The sequence below is a fragment of the Pleurodeles waltl genome, chromosome 4_2 (assembly GCF_031143425.1).
Source record: "Pleurodeles waltl isolate 20211129_DDA chromosome 4_2, aPleWal1.hap1.20221129, whole genome shotgun sequence".
Taxonomy (NCBI): Eukaryota; Metazoa; Chordata; class Amphibia; order Caudata; family Salamandridae; genus Pleurodeles; species Pleurodeles waltl.
Window position 1 is genome coordinate 568,838,794 of NC_090443.1, and position 23,629 is coordinate 568,862,422.

The 23,629-nt window shown below is 43.8% G+C and overlaps 1 protein-coding gene across 1 annotated transcript in view; it reads left to right on the plus strand.

Moving 5' to 3' along the window:
• The window catches only part of ASPM (assembly factor for spindle microtubules), a 269,329-nt gene that overhangs the window by 210,544 nt on the left and 35,156 nt on the right, over positions 1–23,629 (plus strand). The window contains exons 27-28 of the mRNA XM_069232128.1: positions 13,858–14,012; positions 20,649–20,825. Coding sequence (XP_069088229.1) covers positions 13,858–14,012; positions 20,649–20,825 — 332 coding nt within the window. The remainder of the gene's footprint in view (positions 1–13,857; positions 14,013–20,648; positions 20,826–23,629) is intronic.

Genomic DNA, 23,629 nt, shown 5'->3' on the forward strand with positions numbered 1-23,629 from the left:
GATTGTTCAGTATTGGATATTTTGATTAGTCTTGTGCTCTTAAGGAAATCATGCCATGCATTTGACCTTCTTCTTTGTTATAGGGTAAATTTAAAAGGACTTGGGTGTCATAATTGGAAGTTATGAGAGTCCTGCAAATAGTTGATGAGATGAATAGATAGGTTAGACGAGATTAGGTATTGTTAAGTTACAGTAGTATAGCTTCCAAAGAGTTGTGATTTATAAAATGAGGTGTGAGTAATTTGCAGAAGTATAGCAATGGAAATTAGGGAAACAAGTATGCAACAGAAGGCTGTATTCACAGAGCGGAGGCACACAGAAGATGAAAGGCAGGGAGACAGCAATTCGAAGGAAAGAAAGGAGAGAAAATGATTGAAGTTTCTGGTAGAGACTTATGACTGTAGATTGCTCACCTTGTGAATTCCCCTAGGCACGAGACTGGATCCGGAAACCTTCAAAGCAGTTCCCCTGTACGTTGATAGGTGGTGGTGTTTTTGGTTTCCATACGGGCCGATCCACCCTGGATATGACTTCTAAACCTGTGTATTTCTAACACCTCTACCAGCTGTCATCAGTTACTTTCTTTCAGTGCCTTCCAATGCAGATCTGGAGCTTCTCGAATTGTCCATTTGATATCCTTTTTTCCCCAAATATTCTTCTGTGTGCAGACCTATGTGACCTTAAAACAGCAGCCTTTAAGCCTTGTGGGAAGAGACTGTCATAGACAGATGTCGGTGACAGACACCCACAACATCTGCCTCTGCTCCAAACACGATCAGCATTGTATGACTGCTGCGTGAAGGTGAATTGAAAGTCCATCTGCAACCTTGAAGGCAAACCCGCCGTCACCAAACTTCATAGGAAGTTGAGAAAAAGGTGCCAGTCTGAGTCAAGGGATCAGTTCTTGCCATCTAACTCTCAGCATTAGGTAAGTAAGACGGCAAAAAAAAACTAAGAAATCCAAGCATGAGTCTGTCATCACACCACTCCCATCATTTGAAGGCATGTGATGTGCTGGGTATCTCCAGGTCTCCGAGGCATTTCCCTGCAACGTAACAGATTTCACTTTTGTTCTGATCCATCCTGACCTTGTGAAAATGGCGATGGCAGATCAGTTTTGTGAGCTGCTAGAGACCTTGGATAAAATCTCTGGTATTCCTCCGGGTCCCTCTGGAGCACCTTTGTGCCCTGAGAATCTGAGGTGGCCTCCTTTCTGGTTACCGCCTGTGGATCCTTCCCTCTATACCAACTGCTCAACTCGACCTCAACGTGAGGCAGACACCTTCAACCTCGACTCCAATCACCCTAGCCCTGGCTCAACATTTGTTACTGCCAGCACAAATGTCTGCACGAGGCCGATAATAGCTGATACAGTTATCAGACTCTTAGACCCATCATCTGCAAAAAAAGAAACAAAAAGTGACTCGTACGCTTTGCCATCACACCATTTGAGACACATAAAGGAAGTTTTTGCCCTTTAGGGCATGCATCAGGTGTACCTTTTTGCTAGTCGTTTCAAGTGCCCATTGCACGACTTTTTCTCTCCAGCAGCCGTTGCAAGTAGCTTTGGTGGATGCCTTTTCATGAGATATGGAACTATGGGCTCCCACCCCCAATCAGCCTACATTTATCATTTGACTCCTCTGGTTCTTAGGAAGATTTTCTAGGAATGAGTTCAAGTAATTCTTGTTACCCTGGACTAGCCTGATAGTGGTACACAGACCTACAGCATTTGTCCAACTGGCTCCTTTTTTCTCCAACTCAGACAGGAGCTGGTTCTGCACCCAGGTCAACATAGCCTGTACCTTTATGCGCTAAGATTGAGTGGTGACATTAGACTTTAAAGCAACTTGCTCTGGAAATGACTGATGCAATCATTTCTGTACATTGGCCCTCAGTTGAGTTGGGCTTCGCAGCAAGATGGAACGTTTTTGTCACATGGTGTTCAGGTAGCCATATTGATCCAAGAAGGGGACACAGGCATATACTTTACAATTTGCTCTATTCTTGGCGCAGCAGGGCTGTGCATTTGCTACAGTCAGCGAATACATTGCAGCCCTGTAGACCTTTCTATGACTTACAAACCAACTTTCTGTGTTCTCGTCATCAGTGGTGGTCAGATTTTTTAAACTGTTGATAAACTTGTTTCCGCTTGTCCCATTTATTATGTTGCAATGGGACTGAATTTGATGTGGACATTTTTTTGAGGGCCACTCAGTTTGAGCCCCCGCATAGTTGCCAGCTGCAACTTCTCGCTCTTAAAGCTGTATGTTGATTGCTTAAACCTCAGCCCACTGATTTAGCAAGATACAGGCAGTGACTGTCCGCGCTCTTTAGATGTGCTTCTCGTCAGAAGCTGGTCCTCTATAATAAGGCAGCTTTCCTAAGGTGGTGTCCCCATTCCATCTAGGGCAGTCTATCAGCTTATCCTATCCACCTTTTCATTGTCAACCCCATAACCCCAAGGAGGAAGAGCGGTTGCACAGATTGGAGCCTAGGAATACAGTGACATTTTAGAACACCCTCACGAAAGAGATCAGGTTTGACATCTAGCTGTTTGTTGGGCACCCAAGCAACAAAAAGGCACCTTTGTGGTGTATTTTGCTGTGTATTAGGAACTGCTATGCACTGGAAAAGGAAGAACAACCTGAAGGGGACGAAGTCCGTTCCACTAGGACGAACACTGGAACATGGGCCTCTTGACACTATCGCTAAGCACTACTTTCTAATAGAGGCTTCTAGCTGCAAATCCCTCAACTTTTGTATGTTTCCCAGTGTCAGACTAGATCTGTTAACTTTTCCGCAGTACCTCTGTGTACCTGTAGATAGTGTCATTCTGCTCTGCACTGAAACACTTCTTCGAAAGTGACGTGCAGAGCCTATATAGGTGCCACTCCCACACACTGACCTCAGTTTCTTTGTTTCCTCATTTTAGAAATGTTGTCTCTAGTTGGCAGTGGTTTGCACCCTTTCCAAGTAGGAGCCCTCCATCTAGTCAGGGTAAGGAATACACACAGTTAAGATAACCCCTGCTTAACCCCCTTGGTAGCTTGGCACGAGTATTCAGGCTTGTCTCAGAGGCAATGTTTAAAGTATTTGTACACACCCAGTAATGCAGTGAAACCACCACAAAAGTACTCCACACCAGTTTAGCAAAATAGTCAATATTTATCTGAGTAAAACAAGACCAAAACAGCAAACATCCAACGCAAAGATGCACATTTTCAAAGATTAAATCTTAGTGTAGCACTTACAAACACAATAGCTCCAACTGGGGCTATCACGGCATCTTGACAGAGTTGTTTGTACCAGTCCAATGCCACTCGCGAGGGAGTGCGGGCCAGTCACGGAGTCACACAGACCCCATGTACCGTTCCTTTGAAACTGATAAGAAAACAAAGATGTTGCACGGAGTTGGGGAGGTGTGGCGTCACTGGAGCCGGTGTGGTGTCAGTTCCTTATTGCTAGGCAGGGGAGGTGAGGTGTCCTTTCCTTACTGTTACAGGAGAGCTGATGCGGCATTGAATCCTTACTACCCAGCAGTGTCAATTAATCCAGCAGGTCGAGATGCAAGGCGTCGACTTTGTGGTGTAGTGATCACACCGCGGGCCCACATGTGCTGCAGAAGAGTTAGGTGTCATGGGTATAGGTGGCACAGCTCTCGAGCCTCATGCTTTGGTGGGACTTTGGAGGCGCTGCAGAAGCGTCGGTCACAGTTGTTGCATTCAGCAGAGACCACAGCTCAGGTGCAAACAGCGGGCGGAGTCGGACAACGGCACCACTTCTGAAGTCATCAGTGTACTTGGTTTCTTTCTGGTTGCACCAGAATTCTCTTGCAAGGGCCCAGGGACTGGGTTTAGCACTACTTAGCAAGTCAGGACTCTCAGCAAGAGGGCCCAGGTGCTGGCAGATGAAGACTTTGATGTCCCTGAGACATCTTAACATGAGGCAAGCTCAGTCCAAGCCCTTGGAGAGCCTTTGAAAGCAGAATGTAGAAAGCAAAGTCCAGTCCTTTCACTTCCAGGTCAGAAGAAGCAGGCCAGCACAGCAAAGCAACAGGCAGAATGGCAGTCCCTCCGACAGCATTGAGCTCTTTTGGCAGTCCAGAAGGATTCCAACTATGTGGTTTCAAAGGTCCAGTACTTACACCCATTTCTGTCTTTGAAGTAGGCAAACTTCAAAGAGAAGTTGTGGTAGTGCACGAGACCCTGCCCTTGCCCCAGACATACTCCAGGGGGTTGAACTGCGTGGTGTAAGGACGGACCTACTGAGTTTGCAAGTGTCGGCTCCTCCTACCACTGTAGCTCAGGAAGACCCATCAGGATTTATAAGGCACAACTTAGCTCCCTTTGTATGATTGTCTAGATTGAACTCACAAACAGCCTAACTGTCATCCTGACCCAGTCGTGTAATCCACAGACAGGCAGAGGCACGGAATGATTAAGCAAGAAAATGCCCACTTTCTAAAAGTGGCACTTTCAGACTTAAAATTTTAAAAAACAGCTTCACCAAAACAACAAAAATTGTATTTTTAAATTGAGTCAGAGACCCCAAACTCCACATATCTATCTACTCCCAATTGGAAGTTACACTTAAACGATATTTCAAGGCAATCCCCATGTTACCCTATGGTTAGAGATATGCCTTGCAATTCACTATCAGGACATGTAAAACATACCACCACATGGTCCTACCTTTTAAATACACTGCAGCCTACCATGGGGCTGCATTGTGCCTACTTTAGAGGTGACTTACATGTAGTAAAAGCGAAGGTTTGCAAATGGGTGCACTTGCAAGGCCGACATGGAAGTGTAGATCTGCACACACTGGCACTGCAGTAACAGGCCTGAGACATGTTTGCAGGGCTACTCATGTGGGTTGCACAATCAGGGCTGCAGGCCCACTAGTAGCATTTGATTTACAGGCCCTTGGCACACTTGGTGCACTATACTAGGGACTTACTAGTAAATGAAATATGCCAATCATGGACAAACCAACCACCAATACATTTTAGACGGAGCATATGCACTTTAGCATTGGTTAGTAGTGGTAAAGGGTCCAGAGTCCCACAGCCAACCAAAACAAGTCTGAAAAAATAGGAGGAAGGAGTCAAAAAGTTTGGGGATAACCCTGCAAAAAGAGACTGGTCCAACACCCTGCCACTAGAGGCAAGTCCGGTGCTCCCTTTTCTCTTTGTTTTACGACTTAAAGAGTTAAAAAAAACTCAGTCTGGAGCTGAGGGCCATTTGCTTGTCATTGGAAGTCTTCTTTCCATCTATCAAGGGGGGATTGGTATAGGTGCTCACAGATACCACCATCATGTAGTACTGCAACAAGCAGGACAGGTGTGGTCACAGACCTTGTGCCAGAAGGCCCTGCAACTCTGGAAATACTGGACCACAAGGGAACATTACTTGTAGGATTGTTGAATGACAGCGCAGACCAGCTCAGCCGTCAGTACCTTGCAAATCGCTAATGGCAGTTGTACCCAGAATTGGTGTATGGCCTCTTCCACAATTGAGGAGAACCTCTGCCTCGGTTCGATCTGTTAGCCACTACCAAGACCACTCAGTGTCAGCACTCTTTGCATTGGATTTTCAAAAGCATCTCATTCTGAAACGCGTGCCTTGAGTGGGCCTTGGGACTCCTGCATGCCTATACGCTAATACTACTCCTGCTAAAAATGAGGATTGACCAGGCCCAAGTCATCCTCATGGTCCATGTAGGAGGCTGGCCCAGTGTATGGTGGACACCTATGATGTTACACCTTATTCTGGGTCCAGGCAACCCTTATTAGATAGTGTTAGAGTGTCTAGGTAGTCAGGGCTCTCTAGTGGTAGCTGTGGTAAACAGCCAAGACTTATCTAGGAGGATTGAGGAGCTCTTGCAACACTGCAGTAGTTGCACAGTAACTTAACACACATGAAAGGGACCACACAGTCTTGCAAAAATAAAGATACTTCATTGCTGGAACACCAAACTAGATTACTGTAGGCAAACCTCCTGCTGGAGGTAAGTGCACGCAAAATATACACAAGTAAGTATTAGGAAATAGCATAAAATAGCAAGGGCCCTATACGGTACAAACCATATACTAAAAAAAAAAGTGGAATGCAAGAATGGGTCACCCACCAGAGATTATGGAGTAGTTAGCCAAGGGCTGGGAGAGAGTGTAACCCCATGAGGTAAGTATCTAGACAACCCCCAGTGACCAGGAGAGCAGAGGTAAGTTACCTGGTCGTCCCATAGGCTACCATGGGGACTCGTAAAAGGAATATTGCAAAAGCAGGACCAGGCCAGTAGAACCCAACAGTGGATTCTGGATGAAGAGGACCTGCAAAAGAAGGGGAGGGAGTCCAGTCCACACAGGAGTGTCTAGGTGGGGCAGGAGGCAATGCCCACCCTTCTGTGGGTGAAGATCAGAGTCGACAGCGGTGGATTAAGTCCAGCTACGGAGTCCAGAAGCTGCAGAGGAGTCCTCAAGTCACCTAAGAGCTGTTCCTCGACAGTTGCCGAATTGCAGACGGGTCAGTGGTAAGGAGGACCACCAACAAGCACAAACAAATGCAACTGAAGCTGTTGGAGATTTGCAGAGCTGAAGAGGACCAGCAAGATCCCGGGGACTCGACCTTTTGAGGTGCGGTGTCGGTTCCTTACTGCTTTGGTCACACCCCTTTCCTTTGTGCAGTTTCACGCCAGAGCAGGGCCCGGGAGCCCCTGGTCTGGTGCGAACCAATTTATGCAAGGAGGGCACCAAATGTGCTCTTCAAAGCAAACCAGTGTGGTGGGGAGGCTACCCCTCCCCAACCTTGTTAAACCTATTTCCAAGGGAGAGGAGAAAACCTTTGTTGTGCCTTCCCGTGCTTGAGCTGGTCAAGTAGCAGGAGGGCAGAATCCTGTCTGAGGGGCAGCTGCTCGCAGATCCTGGAAGACTGTTAGGAGCAATACTGGGGGTCCTCTAAGGAGGTCCCAGAGTGCATGGAATCATGCCACCAATACTGCCACCAACATGCCTAGATTTGGAATTACCATTATGTAGCTGGACCATAGGTAAAGACCTATGGCTAGTACATAGCTAAAATGGCTTCCCTGCACTAAAGAAGTCCAGGGAATTGGAACTGGAGTTCACAGGGGTGCCCACACACACAGGTGTCTGCACTGTGCCCTTAGGGCTGGCAAAGCCTATCATAGGGGTGACGTACAGTAGCCTGGTGTAGTGATGAGCACTGAAAGGGTGCATGCTCCTTTTTTACGTAGATTGCAAATGGCAGGCCTGCAGACACAGTTTGCATGGGCTTCCATGGGTGGCATAATACATGCTGCAGCCCCTGGTGTACCAGTGCCAAAGGTACCTAAGTACCATATACTAGTGGCTTACAGGGGTACACCAGTATGCCAATTGTGGGGTGTATAGAGTACAAAGACAACCAAATTTAGAGGAGAGAGCACAAACCCTGGGGTCCTGGTCAGCAGGACCTCAGTGAAAACAGTCTAAGCACACTGACAACTTATAAAAAGTGGGGGTAACCATGCCAGAAAGAGGGACTTTCCTACAGTCCAGGATTGGGCACGGAGAGTATGGTATCCTGAACCTCCGGGCTTGAGCATCTTTCCTCCGATCAGGCTGCCACTCCGGGAGAATCTACTGTGGCAGCAGCAGGGCAGGGTTCTGCAACTAGGCCTTCGCAGTCTCTACCTTCATTCTTGGAGACCACCTTAACCTTCCTCCGGAGGTGCTTGAGGTCATCTTGGCAGCCAGACGTGTTGACAAATTGTATACTCCTATTGTTGGGACAGATTTGTGGCTTGGTGAGATACTCCACAGTTGACGCCCTTCAGGCAACATTTTCTGACATTTTGTTATTTGTTTTTACCTTGACTCAGCAAGAGTTTGGTCTTGGCACAGTTGAAAATCTACCTTTCGGCTTTTTTCCTGTTGCCGGCTTAGCCTTAATTGTTTTATTCTCCAGTTGTTTTGCGCTTTTTTAAAGTTTTACATTTGTTTTCTCCCCCCTCCTTTTGTCATGCCACAGTGTGAACTTAAATTGGTCCTTACATTCCTGATGTGCACTTCCATTGAGCCACATGTGAGTGAGCTTCTGTCTTTCTGAGCCAACCTGCCTTATAACACCTTCTTTCCACACTAGCTGGTTTTTGGGGGGGGGGGGGGGCAAGGGCATCCTTGCTTGCCTAAAGTTGTGATGCTGTTCCACATCAGTCAGAATGTCACCATGCTGATGTTCTATGCTGTGCCACTGAGGGGGAGAGACTCCATCTCTTGGACCCCAAGAGAGCGCTGAGATTTTGCATAGGTTGTAACAAACACCAGGTCTACAATTAGCTGTTTGTGGGGTTTTCTGTAGTGAAAAAATGCAAGACTGCAGAAGAAAACCATCTCCCACTGGATTGTGCTCTGCTACAGATTGGCTAACAAGCAGCCTCTGAAAGACCGTGTGCTCATTCTACCAGAAGCAAAGCTGCTACAACTGCGTTGACATGCGGTGTCCCTGTTCTGGACATTTGCCAGTTAGCAACGTGGACAACCCTCCATAAGTTTGAGGCTCTATTTTCTGGACAGTCAGGTTTGCCGAGAGAAGCATTATGCCATCTAGGTCCTGCAGGACCGTCAGGTTTGAGTCCATCCACAGATCCACCTCCGAATAGGAACTGCTTTTGTATCTATTGAAAAGATGGGGATTCTGTGGCTAGAAGTCGCTAACAGAAGAAAACGTTATTCATCTTTGATGAAGCTTTTTGTGTTCGAGACTATCTGGTTGCAGATTGCTCACCGACCTTCCCATCCTCCCTGATCTGTGATTGGACTTTACCTATTAGTAAGATCCTAAGAATAGCAATCTGCACATTGGCACCCTGTTTCCTTAAGGAGCTCTTATTCTTGGAGCGCAGATGCTCTCAAAAGCAAATTACATCAGTGCACTTGAGTGGTGGCTACATAGGCTCTGCACACCATTTCTAGAGAGGAACAGCATCAGTGTGGAGCTTAAGGTGTGCGGTGGTACTGCTGAACAGTTTCCGGATCCAGTCTGACATCTGGGGAATAGACAATGTGAGGAATCGGTGGCTAGTTAGTCTCTACTAGACTGAGCGTTACTGAATTAAAGAACAGTGTAATGTCCAGTTTGTTTGCTCTTTCTTACAGGATTTCTTTGTTTGAATTTCCTTCAGACCCATCTGCTGGAGAAGTATTGTTGGAAAGCTGCTCAAAAGTAAGGAATCTTGAGATAGTAGTATCCACCTGAAGAAAAAGATGCTTGCCTTTGGTAACTATCTTTTTGGTGCATACTCTTGTCTATCTGCAGATTCTTGACTGACTCTTCCCGCCTCCCTGCTTTGAACAAAATTCTTACATATTAGTGAGATATCCTGTTAGTTGCCTGTTGCACCTGTCCCTTATAGTCATTCTTCTCATCTCTGCCTTGCAGGAAATCTGAGATTATGTTGCATGTAGACAATCTATGGTTCTATTAATGTTGCAGTGAATCCACTTATGGAGTCTAAATGGACTCCCCCTGCTGGAGAGCCATGTCAGACGTTTCTGGACCCAGACTGGTGCCTGGGATATTAAAAGGTGAGGAATCTGCTGCCAAATAAAATATGCACTATAAAGATGATTACCTAAGGCAAGTAACTTTTTTTTCTTACTCGGACACATTGCAAACTGTTAGGCCTGATGACTTTATGCATTTTGTTGGAGCAACATGCCAGATGGTGATTAGGAGCCCTTTATTGGTAACTAAGAATTCGGTGGCGCCAGCGTCAGGGGAACCTATTGGCTCATACGCAGATTTTCAATACTGTCATCCGAGATCTGCACTAGTTCATGTGCCCCTCCAATCTGTTGGTCGTGTGTTCCGTAAGTCCTCCGTAGTTTTGGGCTACTTTGGTTTGCTTCTTTGCTGGGCTTGGGTGACTTATCTGGGTAACATCAGTACATGGGCTTTTTGTTCGTTTGTGAGTAGCACCTACACATAAACGTGTTGGAGATGCAAGTGGATGGTCTTTCCATGAACACCATCCACCCTTCCATCTCAGGGAATAGCATTCAAGTTCTGTTCAATAGCTTACTTGTTGACAACCAACTGGGCAGTGTGGGGGTCATGGTCCTGTGTTGGCAGTCAGTTTGGGTGAAGCAAAGGGCCCAGCAACATATTATTTTACCAGGAATATCACACCATGCTGGCACCCTCTGCAATAGAGTGGATGCTCTGTGGCCCCTCTCCTTGGAGGCCCACAAGATACAACTTAATCGCAAAGTGATGTATGAAAAGGTTTCCACGTTGGTGTGTCCATTTCTGGATATCTTTATCGTGGCCCATAATGGGTAGTGTCTCTGTTTTTGTGCCTCACACTTTACTCAGGTTCATACAGTCATGGAGTTCTCCTTTACAAATTCCCACCTATCCTACTTCTGAGTGTGTCCTACAGAAAGCGCAGAAAAACTGAGCACAGCACATCCTATTCGCCTTGGAGAGGAGGATTTGGTATGCCGATCTGCTGGAACTCTGCCCCCCCCCCAACCCCCCCCTCACACACACACACACACAGGTTGAACCTGCTCTCGCATTATGTGCAATGAATGTGGGTAGCAGTGGAGTATGCCTTGCACCTCTACGCACAGATGTAACACTGTAGCAGGTAATGTCAAAGAAGCAACATGTAGTGCTGGCCAAGTATATAAGCCCTACTACCCAGAGCTAATGAGTTATTGGTCCCGAGTAGAATCAGTACAACTTAGTTTGCCATAAAGATACCCTCTGCACACATTAAGTTGAAGTATTTAAACTTGTTCAAAAACAGAATCACATCACAGTAAGGATACGTAGACAAGCAGGTGAAGTTGAAGTCCTTTTATTGACATACTTAATAATTATCAACAGCCGCCACATATTTCATTACCTATGTGACTTTTTCAAGGCTAATTATTGTGTCTCGCAGACCGCAAAGTAGGTTTGCATGAACTGGTAATCCACAAAATCGAAAAGTTATACAAGCAGGCAAGTAGTCCCAAGAACCTGCAGAAACAACTCAAAACGCAGTAAAAGGCCGGTTGACCATTTTGCAGTTGTGCCGAAACTTCACCTGAGATTGTCACAGTTCAAGTTGAGAGATCAACACGTCTGGCTAAATGTCCCCAAAAGTCTGGAAAAGTAGCAAATGGCAATAACTAATCAAATGGTCCCGTTGCTGTTATAACAAGCGATCTCGTGGATTATTTAGAAGTAAATAGAACTAATGTGACGGGAGCCGCTGTAGTGAGTCAGTATTTCCCTGAACTTAATTAAGGTAGTCTGTGATTCCAGGAAAAAGCTATACTCAAAACAAGGACAGCAATAATTCATATTCTGAAGTAACCTGCGATGCAGTAAGCCGTAAAGTCAAAGGGTCTTGCATCATATTGGCTAGGTCCTTTATCACATTACTCAGACGCTGCATGCTTAGATATTGAGTGGTGACAAATGGTCCTCTTGATTGGATCCTGAAGTTGCAGATGTCTTATTGGTTGCTAGGAAACCTGGTTAAATCCAGCAGTGCAAGTCAAGAAATCTGTAACCCTTTTCAGTCATGTCTTTACAATGATCTAGACTTTGCACTGTTTCCTGCACCAGCAGTGTCTATTGTAACAAGTTATTTGGCTGCTCTGTCTTCCCTAGTGCATGTTTCAGAAATGTTTGCTTTGTTTCCTCCAGCTCAGTTTATAGTTCCTCAGTGGGATTTGATTATTGTGCTAATTTCCCTCATGGAATTTTCATTAGAACTGATGCACAATTGCCCTGTGTGACTTCTGACACTGGAACAGTCTTCATTGTGGTAATGACTTTGGCTCGGCGGGCCATTGAACTACAGGCCATCTTGGTCTGGCCACCATTCAGTCTTCTATGCAGAAAAACTGGTTCTTAATAGTTCTTAATAGTTTTTCATCTTTCTCACCAATCTCTGCCTTTCACATAGGCCACTCTTCCACCTTTAGTTCCTCTTTCTCAACCATCAAGGAAGAGGACCGGCTCCATACACTGGACCTTGCATATAGTGTCTTTATTACAATGACCGTACATAGAAGGACAGAGTAGAAGATCAGCTTTATGTGGGCTTTACCATTGCCATAATGGAAAAGATAGAGAAAGCAGTGGCCAAGCGTGCCATGGCACGTTGAATCTTGTCTGCAATGAGATCAGTTATGATTTGGTCAAGAAAGAGCCTCAAGCACGCATTTGTGCTCACTCTCGGGCCCATGGTTGTTTCTCTGCTCTCACCAGAGGCATTCTGGTGGCTGACATCTGCTGGGCTGTCACATGGACTTACTGGAATACTCCTCCTGAACTCTTACAGCTCCAGCATGCAGTGATGCATACTTTGCCAGGGCTGTGTTGAATAACCTCCTCGGATAATTGCCTCTACTCAGTCCCATTTCACTGAGTGCACTGCTTAAGGACTTATTCATAAGGTGAGGAATCTGTGGAAAGAAGTGCCCATACGAAGTAAAAGTAGCTTACCTTTGATCACACTATGTCTGTGGTTACTTTTTATTCCTACAGATTCTTTACTGTCCTCCTTCCTCTTTTATGAGTTAGGATCATGGTTAATAAGATCCCAAGGTATGCAAATCTAACTTAAGTTGTATTATCACTCACATTGGTGCTATCTGCATGTCTCAATGAGGTGTGGAAAAACAACAAAGAACTAATGCCAGGGTCCTATTTGGCATCTTATATACTCCAATGTCTTCACATGATGTGTGGACAGAGTCACAGTTGATGCCGCATGACCACTTTAAGGCTCTGGAGCACTATTGCTGTATGGCAGAGGTTTCCAGAACCAGTCAGGCATAGGATTTTCAGAAGGTGAGGGTACAACTCAAAAATATAGTATCCACCAGAAAACGCATTACCATAGGTAAGTCAATTTTACTTTCAGTTGTGTGTACTTTTTAATTATTTCTGAAAACATTTCTGAACCATACTGTCAAGTAAGAAGCAAAGCGATACAGTGCGGGATATTGAAGCTGTTGGTTGTACATTTTGGAGCAGCTAGACCATTTTCTGATGTATGATGTTTTATTGACATACAGCAGTGGCAAGCATAGGAGTTGAAACAAGCTTAAAATGGCCTCCATGCTGTCTAAAAGGCTGAAAAGGTATTGCTCTCCCAAAAAAGAAATCAAGGCTTACGTTAATTCAGGAAAGCACTGGGGAAGCTGCAGGAAGCATCGGGCTTGGCAATACCAATATTCGCAGTACAATGAAACCACTATCGCAAACATTGTTATCCCTATTCATAGTTTAATTGTGCTATGAGAATACAGACCCGTAGGAGCATACATTGTTCCACAAGGATGAATTGTCCTTCTGTCTCATCCTGTCTAACAAGTGTACTTTGACACTCATGTAAATTAGGATCTTGGTCTCATTATTGATCGTTATTTTGATGCTTCACAAACCTGGCCTGCATTCAGAGCACACGTCACTAGAATTTAAGAAAGCCCCCAGTTCTTCTCGCAGCCTTTATATGACAATTTGTTGTCCTTCTTCAGGTGTCCACTGTGCTTTTGGTCTGATCCCGGACCAGTTTTATCCTTCCCTCCTTACTTCCTCCTCTCAGTAATGTTGCTATGTCTATCTCGCAGCCACTAAACTTGTGCGATTTCAAATGCAGAGGAGCCACTTGACCAACTCCCTTGGCTATTAGTGGACATTGGTTGTGAATGGCAGTCCATGTTGAACGCTCACTTTTGTGCATCAATGAATTATGTGCTTTCACAAGTAATTTTCTGGACAAAGTATAATCTATAAAAAAAAATGTAATGTAATTCATGTGTGAACACTTGATATTTTCTTTCAGAGGTTGCAACCAGGTTGTCCTCCGTTTGTTGTGAAAACATGGCTCGGAGTGGAGCAATTGTTAACATTTTCATTCTAATCCGGAGCTGTAACCGCAGCATCCCCTGTATGGAAGTTATAAAATATTCAATTCAAGTCCTGCTGAACCTGTCAAAGGTAACTAACTGAACAACTATGTTTTTCTACTAGATTTTCAGATTCACTAATAATATTTGTATGTAAATCTAAACACCAAGATTTGAAGAGAAACTGCTTGGCTGCATGTGATATGTTTGTAAGTTGTTTTTACTTCCAAAACTAGTTTTATTGTGTGCCTTTAAAAGCTGACTAGCCCGTATGGCCATTCTCTGCGTGGCAAGCAATCATTGAAGTTTTCCTCCTAGCTCCTGTTTTCATCCTGGAAATAGGAAGGATTAGTTTCTCCAAATTTGAATGGTACATCCTGTGTTCTCAATTTGTAAAATTAATTGCCCATCAGCAATATGTAGCATCTTGTTCGTTATTGGTGGTGGGCTTAATTGAGCTTTTTTTAAAAATGTATTGGAACCACTTTGTGAAAGTGTCAATACCTAATGTGTTTGTGAAGACCACAAGAATGTCGGGATAGCAGCATGTAGTATTTCTTTCGCCTTTATAGTCGCTTTCATTGCTTTTATGTGATCTGTGCCCATCCATAAACATAAAAGATTGAATTGTATCTAGTGTTCTATTTTTGGCAGTAGAGTGTTGTTCAATATGAGTGTAGTGTGGGGTTAGTTTGCTGTGGAGTGCATGGGGAATCATGAATCCATATATCCTTAACAGACACAGTTCAAATGTGTGCAGTGCTTGTTTTGATTACTCTCCAAAATATTCATCACCTCCACTCCTTATGCTGACCACTAGGAGCATTCCTTTCGCACATTTTAGTACCCAGTCTCATTTTGTTTAGTTAAGGCTGATGCCTATAAATGAAGAACCTAGGCTGCTTTGCTTTAAACATATTTCTGGTTTATAATCAAGAAATATGTATAAAGAGCACAGTAGGCAGGATGTTTTCTTTACCTAATTGCATCAGCAAACCAGAAACCTGAACACAATGTTATAGGCCTATATTGTCAGCTTTACTAAAAATGTTTCAAGACTATTGAGTATTAGTGCCAACCCAAAAACTCCGCAATAATTCTTGTTAAACTGGGCAAAATGTAAACTCTGTTGGACTAAGTACCACAGGAACTAAGTGTTGAGCGAGGGTCTTGTGGGAGGTTGCCATTAAACTGGGGCATGACCACAGTGTTGGGGACCCAAAGAATAGAGGCTTCAAGGTATAGCAGCAGTTAAGGTTGTCAACATGCAAAGGGATGGGTTGCTCCCTTGGTGGGCAAATTTATTTTAGGCCATTTCTGCCCCTTGGGGGGGCAGATTGGCCTAATTTGTAAGGTCCATCTGCCCCCCAGGGGGGCAGAAAGCCTACCAGAGAACAAGGAAGATATAAAAAAAAAAAAAAAAAAAGAGGCTGAGGGTATGGCCATACCCCACTTTAAATACATGGGGACAAAGTTGTTCTGCCCACCGGTGGGCAGATGGGGCAATTACCCCAAATCCACTCCTGGGGACGGGGGTGATTTATTTTAGGCCATTTCTTTTTTTGCGACAATTTCACACAAGGGGAGCAACCCCTTATGTAAGGATCACTCCCTTGGTGGACAAATTTATTTTAGGCCATTTCTGCCCCCCTGGGGGGGAGATTGGCCTAATTTGGAAGGCCCATCTGCCCCCAAAGGGGGAGGGGGCAGAAAGCCCATCAGAGAACAGGGAATATTTTGTTTAAAAAAATAAATAAAAAAAAGAGGTTGAGGGTATGGCCATACCCTCACCCTAAATAAATGGGAACAAAGTTGTTCTGGGCAGATAGGTCAATTACCCCAAATCCACTCCCCAAGGGGGCAGAAAGCCTACTAGATGACAGGGAATTCAAAACAAATTGTGGGGTGATGGCTACCAACCAGTATGAGCATGGTTATGCCCCAACTAAAGGGGGTAACAGTGTTTCAGCTCTCCCCCGCACACTAAAACATCTTATCCCACAGCAAGCAAGGGGACATTTGATTATTTGGGGATTTGGTTTTATATTTGGGCCATGAGAGCTTGTCTAACTCTCAAAATCGTCCCTCTTGGAATGATGAGGGCTGTACTTTTTGGACTTTGGGATGCTGCCATGTAGAAAAATCTATGTGACCTAGAAACATCTGAAAACTAAACATCTGGCTGAGTCCAGAGTGGTGTGCTTCACATGCACTCTGCACCATTTTCTTACCCACAATACCCTGCAAACCTCCAATTTTGCTTGAAATCACACATTTTGTGATGGAACCTTCCTGAATCTGCAGGAATCCACAAAATTCATACCACCTAGCATTGTCTCATCTATACAGATAACAATTCTGCCCCCCTTGTCAGCCTAAAAACGTTTTTTTTTTCTTTTCTTCAAACTCCCAGTTTAGACCCGCTTTGGTTACCTCTCATTTTCGCCATGTTTTTGGATCTTCCCTGTCACAAGCACTTGTCCCACCTACACAAGTGCGGTATCATTTTTCACCGGACGACTGAGGGGAACATTGGGTGGTAAGAAATTTGTGCTGCTGAGGGGATCAAACAGAAATGTGGGAAAATGTATTTATTTTATTTTTTTTCGCTAAATTTGAGGTTTGTTGAGGATTCTGGGCAAGAAAACACTAGGGGATCCATGCAAGTCATACCTCCCTGGACTCCCTCAGGTGTCTAGTTTTCAGACATGTTTGGGTTCGATAGGTTTCCCTGGATGGCTGCTGAGCCCAGGACCAAAAATGCAGGTGCCATACCCCCGCAAAGACAGGTAGTTTTGTATTTGATCATTTTGATGTGTCCACGTAGTGTTTTGGTGCATTTCCTTTCGTGGGCACTAGGCCTACCCACACAAGTGAGGTACCATTTTTATCGGGAGACCTGCGGAATGCTGGGTTGAAGGGAATGTGTGGCTCCCCTTAGGTTCTAGAACTTTCTATCACCGAAATGTGAGGAAAAAGTGTTTTTTGCCACATTTTGAGGTTTGCAAAGGATTCTGGGTAACAGAACCTGGTGAGAGCGCCACATATAAGAACTAATACATTTATATTCTTTACTTCATTTGGCAATACTGTAAATAAATGAATTTGTTCTTATATATTCTTTTGCAGTGGCACTGCTCAGCAGTCAGGCGAGTTGGTTCCTTTGTGGCAAGTTCAAGGAAGCTCTTCTTATGCCAGATTGCAGAACTTTCTACATTCCTGGTCCTGAACCTGTCAAATAGATTTTAGCTATAAATACTTCAACTCTGGAGCATAGAAGAGTTTCTTGGTATCCACTGGTATGAGACTCTAGCTTCTGGTCGTGAAATCTTAACACACTGGCTCGCAGTTTCTGCCCCATACTTATTCTAAATTGGCAGACAGTTTCTGTTCTTATTGCTCCCTGGTGCCCTCTTGAACCCTCCACCTTATGTGGTGATACTATAGTGTGGGAAATCATAGTACTTTTTGCACTCCACACACAGCCAACAACACATAAATGAGTTGTGCAAACATGTTCATCGATGTCCCAGATGGACTAAGCAAAGGATATAATTGTGGGAGACTGAGACACCAGTTTCAACCATGGAAGGCAACTCTCCCTAGCAGGCAGCAGATGAAGCTAGTCATGCCTCAATAGTCTTTTGCTGCCAACACTGTCAGACTCCTAAAACCCAGAGAGTTGACAGTAGTCATAGTCAGAAAAGGAGGGTGCACATGGTGTGCCCCTCCAAACCACAGAGCGTCACTCTGGGTCGTATTCTGCATCACAGAGAGCTCTCTGACCACACATATGCTTGCCATGGGTGCTGAAGCAAAACATCCAAAACCCACAAACTTGTCAATTGAAATGCGGGGCAGGAGCACATTCTGTAAAAAGACATATAAGGGTCCTTTCTATTCTAACAGGCACCCATGTACTAGTTTTGGTGCTAAGCCCTATGTTTTGCAGTAAAATGAAGGTCTGTAGTTCTTCCACCTTGATTATGATATACGAGTTATAGAAGCTGAGTTATGGGAGCTTTTTATCCTGCTGACTTCATCTTTGACATTGCTTCTGTCCATGGATTAATGCTACTAAGGTAGGAATCCAGAATGTCAGTGTATTATTGTTGTTGTTGTCATTATTATTACTGTTATTATCATTGTATAACATTTATAAAGCTCATTGGGACCAGACTGGTATCGGAGTGCTGAGGCACAAAGTTGTTTAAAAAGAGAGAATGACGAAGTAATACTCTAATGCAAGCATCTGCTGTTTTGGGAAGAACCAAGTCATCACATCTATCCTGCATTCCATCAGTTCTGTGTGCACTCGGAGTGGACGGGAGCTCATTCTACAACTGAGTAGCTTTGACTGAAAAGGCTTGTCCACCTTGTCGAACCTTTCAGAACTTATGTTCCTGCATGAGATTAGCAGTAGCAGATCGAAGAGGCCTCCTTGGGCATAACTTTTCAGTCTGCGTTGCAGCAGTACAGGACCTTTCTTCTGCAAGGCCCTAAACACAATGCACATAGACTTGAAAGAGGATCCTTTGTTCCACATGAAGCCAATGATGTTACCTAAGGCCAAGGGAAGCAGAGGATTTAATATTAGTTTTGTAGCAGCTGTTTGGACTCTTTGCAGTCTTTTGAAATAACGTAACATATTAAAACAAAATCGTGTGAGAGAAAACCTCAACCTCACATTAAAAATCAATGTCAGCTAAATCTCACAACCTGGGGGATGTTTGATTAAATTATTATTTGTGCTGAATCGCAATTTGTTAAAATCCTCTGGATGGAGTCTGCCTTGCCTTGCCATAAACAGCTTGTTCACCCACATTCTTATTCTCATTACTGTATTCTCTGGGTAATGGAAGAGCTCCGGAGGACCTAAAGCTATAAAACCATTTTTGACATAATTAATCAAGTGTATTGCCAAGGCATTGTCCAGGGAAAGAGTCTGCCAGCAATTTCCTCGCAAAATTAGCTTCTGGGTTTCCCCAAATTCAAAGCCAGAGAAGCAAGGGCTCCAGCTTAATTCTACCCATCACTGAGACCAGACATACCTCAAAATAGCACATAAAGGATGGTGTAGATTGAGGGACTGCTAAAAGTCTATGGAGAAATGTATTTTTCACCTGCTGCAGTTGACCAACATCCTTGTACTTCCAAACACCAGATCCATAACCTGCAAAGAGATGCACTTGCTTTTGTATATATTAACCAACTCTTGCACAGGCTTATGCCCAAAGCGGTGGGCAAATCTAAATACTGACTCTACATCTCTGTCGCTTTGGGTTATTCTGGTTTTGAACAGACTATTTCAATTTAAGTTGGAATCTAGGCGAAAAATCTAAATAAGTAAGTTTTTACTCTAAGAATGGCTGTCCCTCCCAATTGAAATAATATAGTTTTTACATTTTTAGGACCTAAACTCATCACAAATGATTCGCTGAGATTAGTTTTAAGGTCCAGCCCCTCACCCCTCATGCCTCAGTAATACTATAAAAAACATCTTGGAGGGATTTGCAACCCATTTACAGGTCTTGATATTAAAACTGCATCATTCACCTAAAGTAAAACTGGTAAAACACAAGATTTCATTTTGGGAAGATTTTTCCCTGTTTTGCCTAGGTGATGTTCTCAACCATTGATATAAATGAGGAACAGTAAAGGTGTCATCACACATCCTTGTCTGACCCCTTGTGAACATTTAATTATAGGGGATAGCTCAACGTCTGTTCCATATCTAATTCTTGCTATAGTATCCCAGTGCATCCTTAGAAGTAAACCAGACAATCCCAACCCTTGCAATATTATTCCAAAGCTTCTCCCTATCCACCATGTCAAATGCTCAGGAGAGGTCCATAAATGCAAGGTGAATGGATCCCTTCCTAGCCTTGACATATTTACCTTTAATCAGTTGGATGTTTAAGGAGGTTCCACAGTGCATATCCCTGGGTGGAACCCATACTGCACTCTTGACAGAGCCTGGTTTACTTCCAGCCAGGCCTCTAGCTTCACTGCCAAGTCTCTGCCTAATATTTTAAAAGAAGGGAGATTGGGCGATAACGAGGAGGAGAATGTCTGTCCACTTTTTTATGGGGACAATAACCGCCTCCCTCAGATGGAAGTCAACTTTGATTGTCCAGGTTGTTATGAAAGGGAAGTGAAAAAGAATTTTGGATTTTGTGTGTCCCATTGTCATTAAAGCAAGCACAAGAGTTTTTTGTAATGCTGTCCCAACTGAGATCAAGATTGGCAATAGTCAATGACATTTGCATATTAATATTTGCCATGACTTTGAAACCAGTAATCGAAAATAAGGGTCACTGGGTACAACCATATTATTATGGGAAAAAAAAGGAAGTCCTATTTGCTCGAGTATCATTTAAAGAAATCCTGTTGCTGAATTTACGTGTGCAAATACCAGGGAATTCCGCTCTGTAGATAGCCTGGAAAAAGCGTTGGTGGTGTTGGAGAGGGGTGTGGCGAGATACAAACCTTCAATGCTTTTATATACATGTGTATTTTGTATGTGGATTGAATGGTTGCTGCCTATTATCTAGCCTATGTTTAATTCTACATTGAAATTTGAAGATGTTTTTTTGCCCTGCTTCGTAGTTTAACAGATCACGAATAAACATTTTACTTTAGTCCTGTCTTGTTCCCCTAGCTACTAATTTAAATAAGTGTTGTACAGAAAATACGCCTCATAATTACTTTAATATGTTTTTTTAAGTACGAAAAAACAACACAAGCAGTTTATGCTGTGGATAATTCGGTGGACACGTTAACTGAGTTAATGCAGACGTACCGAGAAAAGGCTGGTGATAAAGTGGCTGACAAAGGAGGAAGCATTTTCACGAAGACGTGTTGCTTGTTGGCAATTCTTTCTCTAGACACTAAAAGAGCTTTGGTAAGCTGAAATCGTTTTTCCCTTGTTTTTTTTTATATATCTGACATGCATGTAACAAAGGAAGCGATGTAAGAGCTGGACATAGTTTATGCACTTTGGCTTTTTTGTAAAATTTCCTCTGCAAATTCTTTAATTTCTGAAATGGAGTGTTCCTAACTGGTAAACTAGGGTGTTGGGAATGTGCCCGCGTAAGATATACCTTGGGTGTATGCCTCTTCGAAGCCGACTGGGTCGATGACGCAGGGCTTCTAGGCCGGTTTGTGTAGACATTCAGACTGTGGAAATCCTATCAATTCGTTCTTTAATCTGCTCTAACAAGTGCAATCTTATGTCAACAATATCTGGTCCCGAAATACTTAAAATTCCTTCTGTTTTACATAATTCACGATGTGACTTCATGATGCTGACAGTTGACCCAATGATGACCACTGCGTGAGGTGTCTTTGAGGCAGTTAGGATAATACAAATTTGCAAAGCCTTGGTACTTGAAAGTCAGCTATACTGTTGGTTAACGGTTGCAAAGGTACATTAGATCCTAGGAGGCTTGCATGTTTTAGTAGGTTTACCTCTCTTTCTGCTCCCTGTTGTTCACTCTTCACTGTGGATCCACTAAGATGACAGTCAAGCACAGGTGATGATATCCTCTTATTAGTCCGTCCACGCTTTGCTATGTGTTTTCTGCAACCAGTGTTTTATTTCATTTTGGTGGTTGGCAGGGGAGAAATATGTGAGAATGAAGGCTGGAAAGCAGTTGCTCACCGCCTGGTTATGCATTTTCACCAGATGAACTTAACCACATCTTTTGGGACCCTCTGCAAAAGTCTATACCCTCCACCCCACCCAACACCAGGAATGCTTCTTGATCACAAGCAGCTCCAAAGTTGCAACACATTCTCTTGCTGGCATTGCTCTCCCTATAGTCCTAATCCTTGTCGCAAGGAGACTTCATGCGTAAAGGTAGGCAGGAGAGCTACTCTCGTGGCAGTTGTGATATCTTGTGTTGATGGGCTCTCTTCTGTGCGCACCTCCGTGTCCATCCTCTTGCTGGCCCGAACACTAGGTTCTGCTTCACCTTGCTCCAAGATGTGCATGTGGTTCTGGCAAGTGGGTGGCTTTGGCCCTCACAGTTTTGTAATTTATCGCATTCTAACCGGAGACGCAATGCCGTTATCTTTGCTTTGTTCAAAGCACTGTTGCCCCTTGCAGGGCAGCTCCTGCAGCCTGTGCTGCACTTGCTTGAGGCAGGATGCATCACATTCACAGCTGTGTGGTGTGGGTTCCACCAATATCATGGAAAAGCCTAGAAGACGAGCTGGAGTAGAGTCAGCGAACAGTCATTGTGCTTTTTTTTGTGTCCCTACCTGCTGATGCTAGCATTGTTCTGGTAAATCGATCATTTTTTCAAACTGGTATTCCAATGAGTGTTAATGTTATCGCATTAACAGTAGGTGCTGGTAGTTGCATCTTTAAGGCAATCTCTGCCCTCTCTTCCACTGGGCTGTTTTATCCACGATTGCCTACAAAAACAAACAAGCATTTGCAATGCAATGGGCCTCGCGTTTGCTCGAGTTATAGCTATTATCGTTGTAAACTCCTAACCAGATTTTTCTTGCCACATAAACTGAAAATGAAAAGATAAACAGTTTCACAAAAGCAAGACGGCAGCTGCAAAGCAAACACACAAAAGGAAACAGAAGTTAGCTTGCAGTGAAACGCAGTGGAAAAAGTGCAATTATCCATGTTACCGGCAAAAGTGCAATTATCCATGTAACAGGATCGATGTCTTGCAAAGTGCCCAGCTACTGCCCAGCGAGACCGCGCTACCTACGAAACAAAGAGAAAAGGTAGGCCAGAAATACGAAAATCATCAAGCCTTGTATGTATTCAGTAGTTGGCCTGTGCGCTCGAGGAGGTCTAAACACCAGAAAAGGCATGACGTATATATGTCTTTCACTAATCAAAAATTTAAAAGGCAAGCCCACAAACCAACCAAACTGATGGGCGTGGTTACAAGCCCGTAGAGAGAGAGAACAACAGAGACAGATCGCTTTGCGCACTCGACCCTAAAAAGACAGAAAGCTAGGAAATAGATTTTCTGTTGCATTTCACAACTCTGCGCTTTGGTACTACTACATATGGTAATGGGATCTGTTTTTTTTTTTTTTTTTTTTTTTTTTTTTGCAGCTAACTGAATGTTGCATTTTGGGGCTTGTAGTTTTGCATTTAACAGTTTGATTATGAGATCAGAATCCCAGTATGCAGTGTGCTATTGGCTAAGTTGCCAAAATTAGCTGGCGTTGTTATACGTGACATAGTAACTTGCCAGCTGTCTTTTAAATGTTTACAAACTGTCTACTCCTTAAAAAAAAGTTTGTTTTGTGTGTAAAACTAAAAGTAAACTCTGTTCAATTAATTTGTAAGAGTTCACTCTTTTACTCAAATCATGCATTAAAACAAGCATGTGGCAATGAGGATCATTTATTTTTTCTTATGTGGTGTGAAAGGTTTTAAACCGAGCTTCACAATAAAGGTACAAGATGGACCGCCACAACGCAACTTTCCTCACATATATAAGTTAAGGACAGGTGACCGCAGCAAAAAGAACATTACACGATTCTCTCACAAATACAGGACAGATACAACCAAGGTAGCTAACGCACAAAAGGAGAGAGAGGCTGTAGGAAAGTACCCTCTTTCTTGGCATGGTTACACCCTTGTTCTGCCTGTTGTCAGTGTGTTTGACTGTGTTCAGCGGGATCCTGCTAACCAGGACCCCAGTGATTAAGCTCTCTCCCTTTAAACTT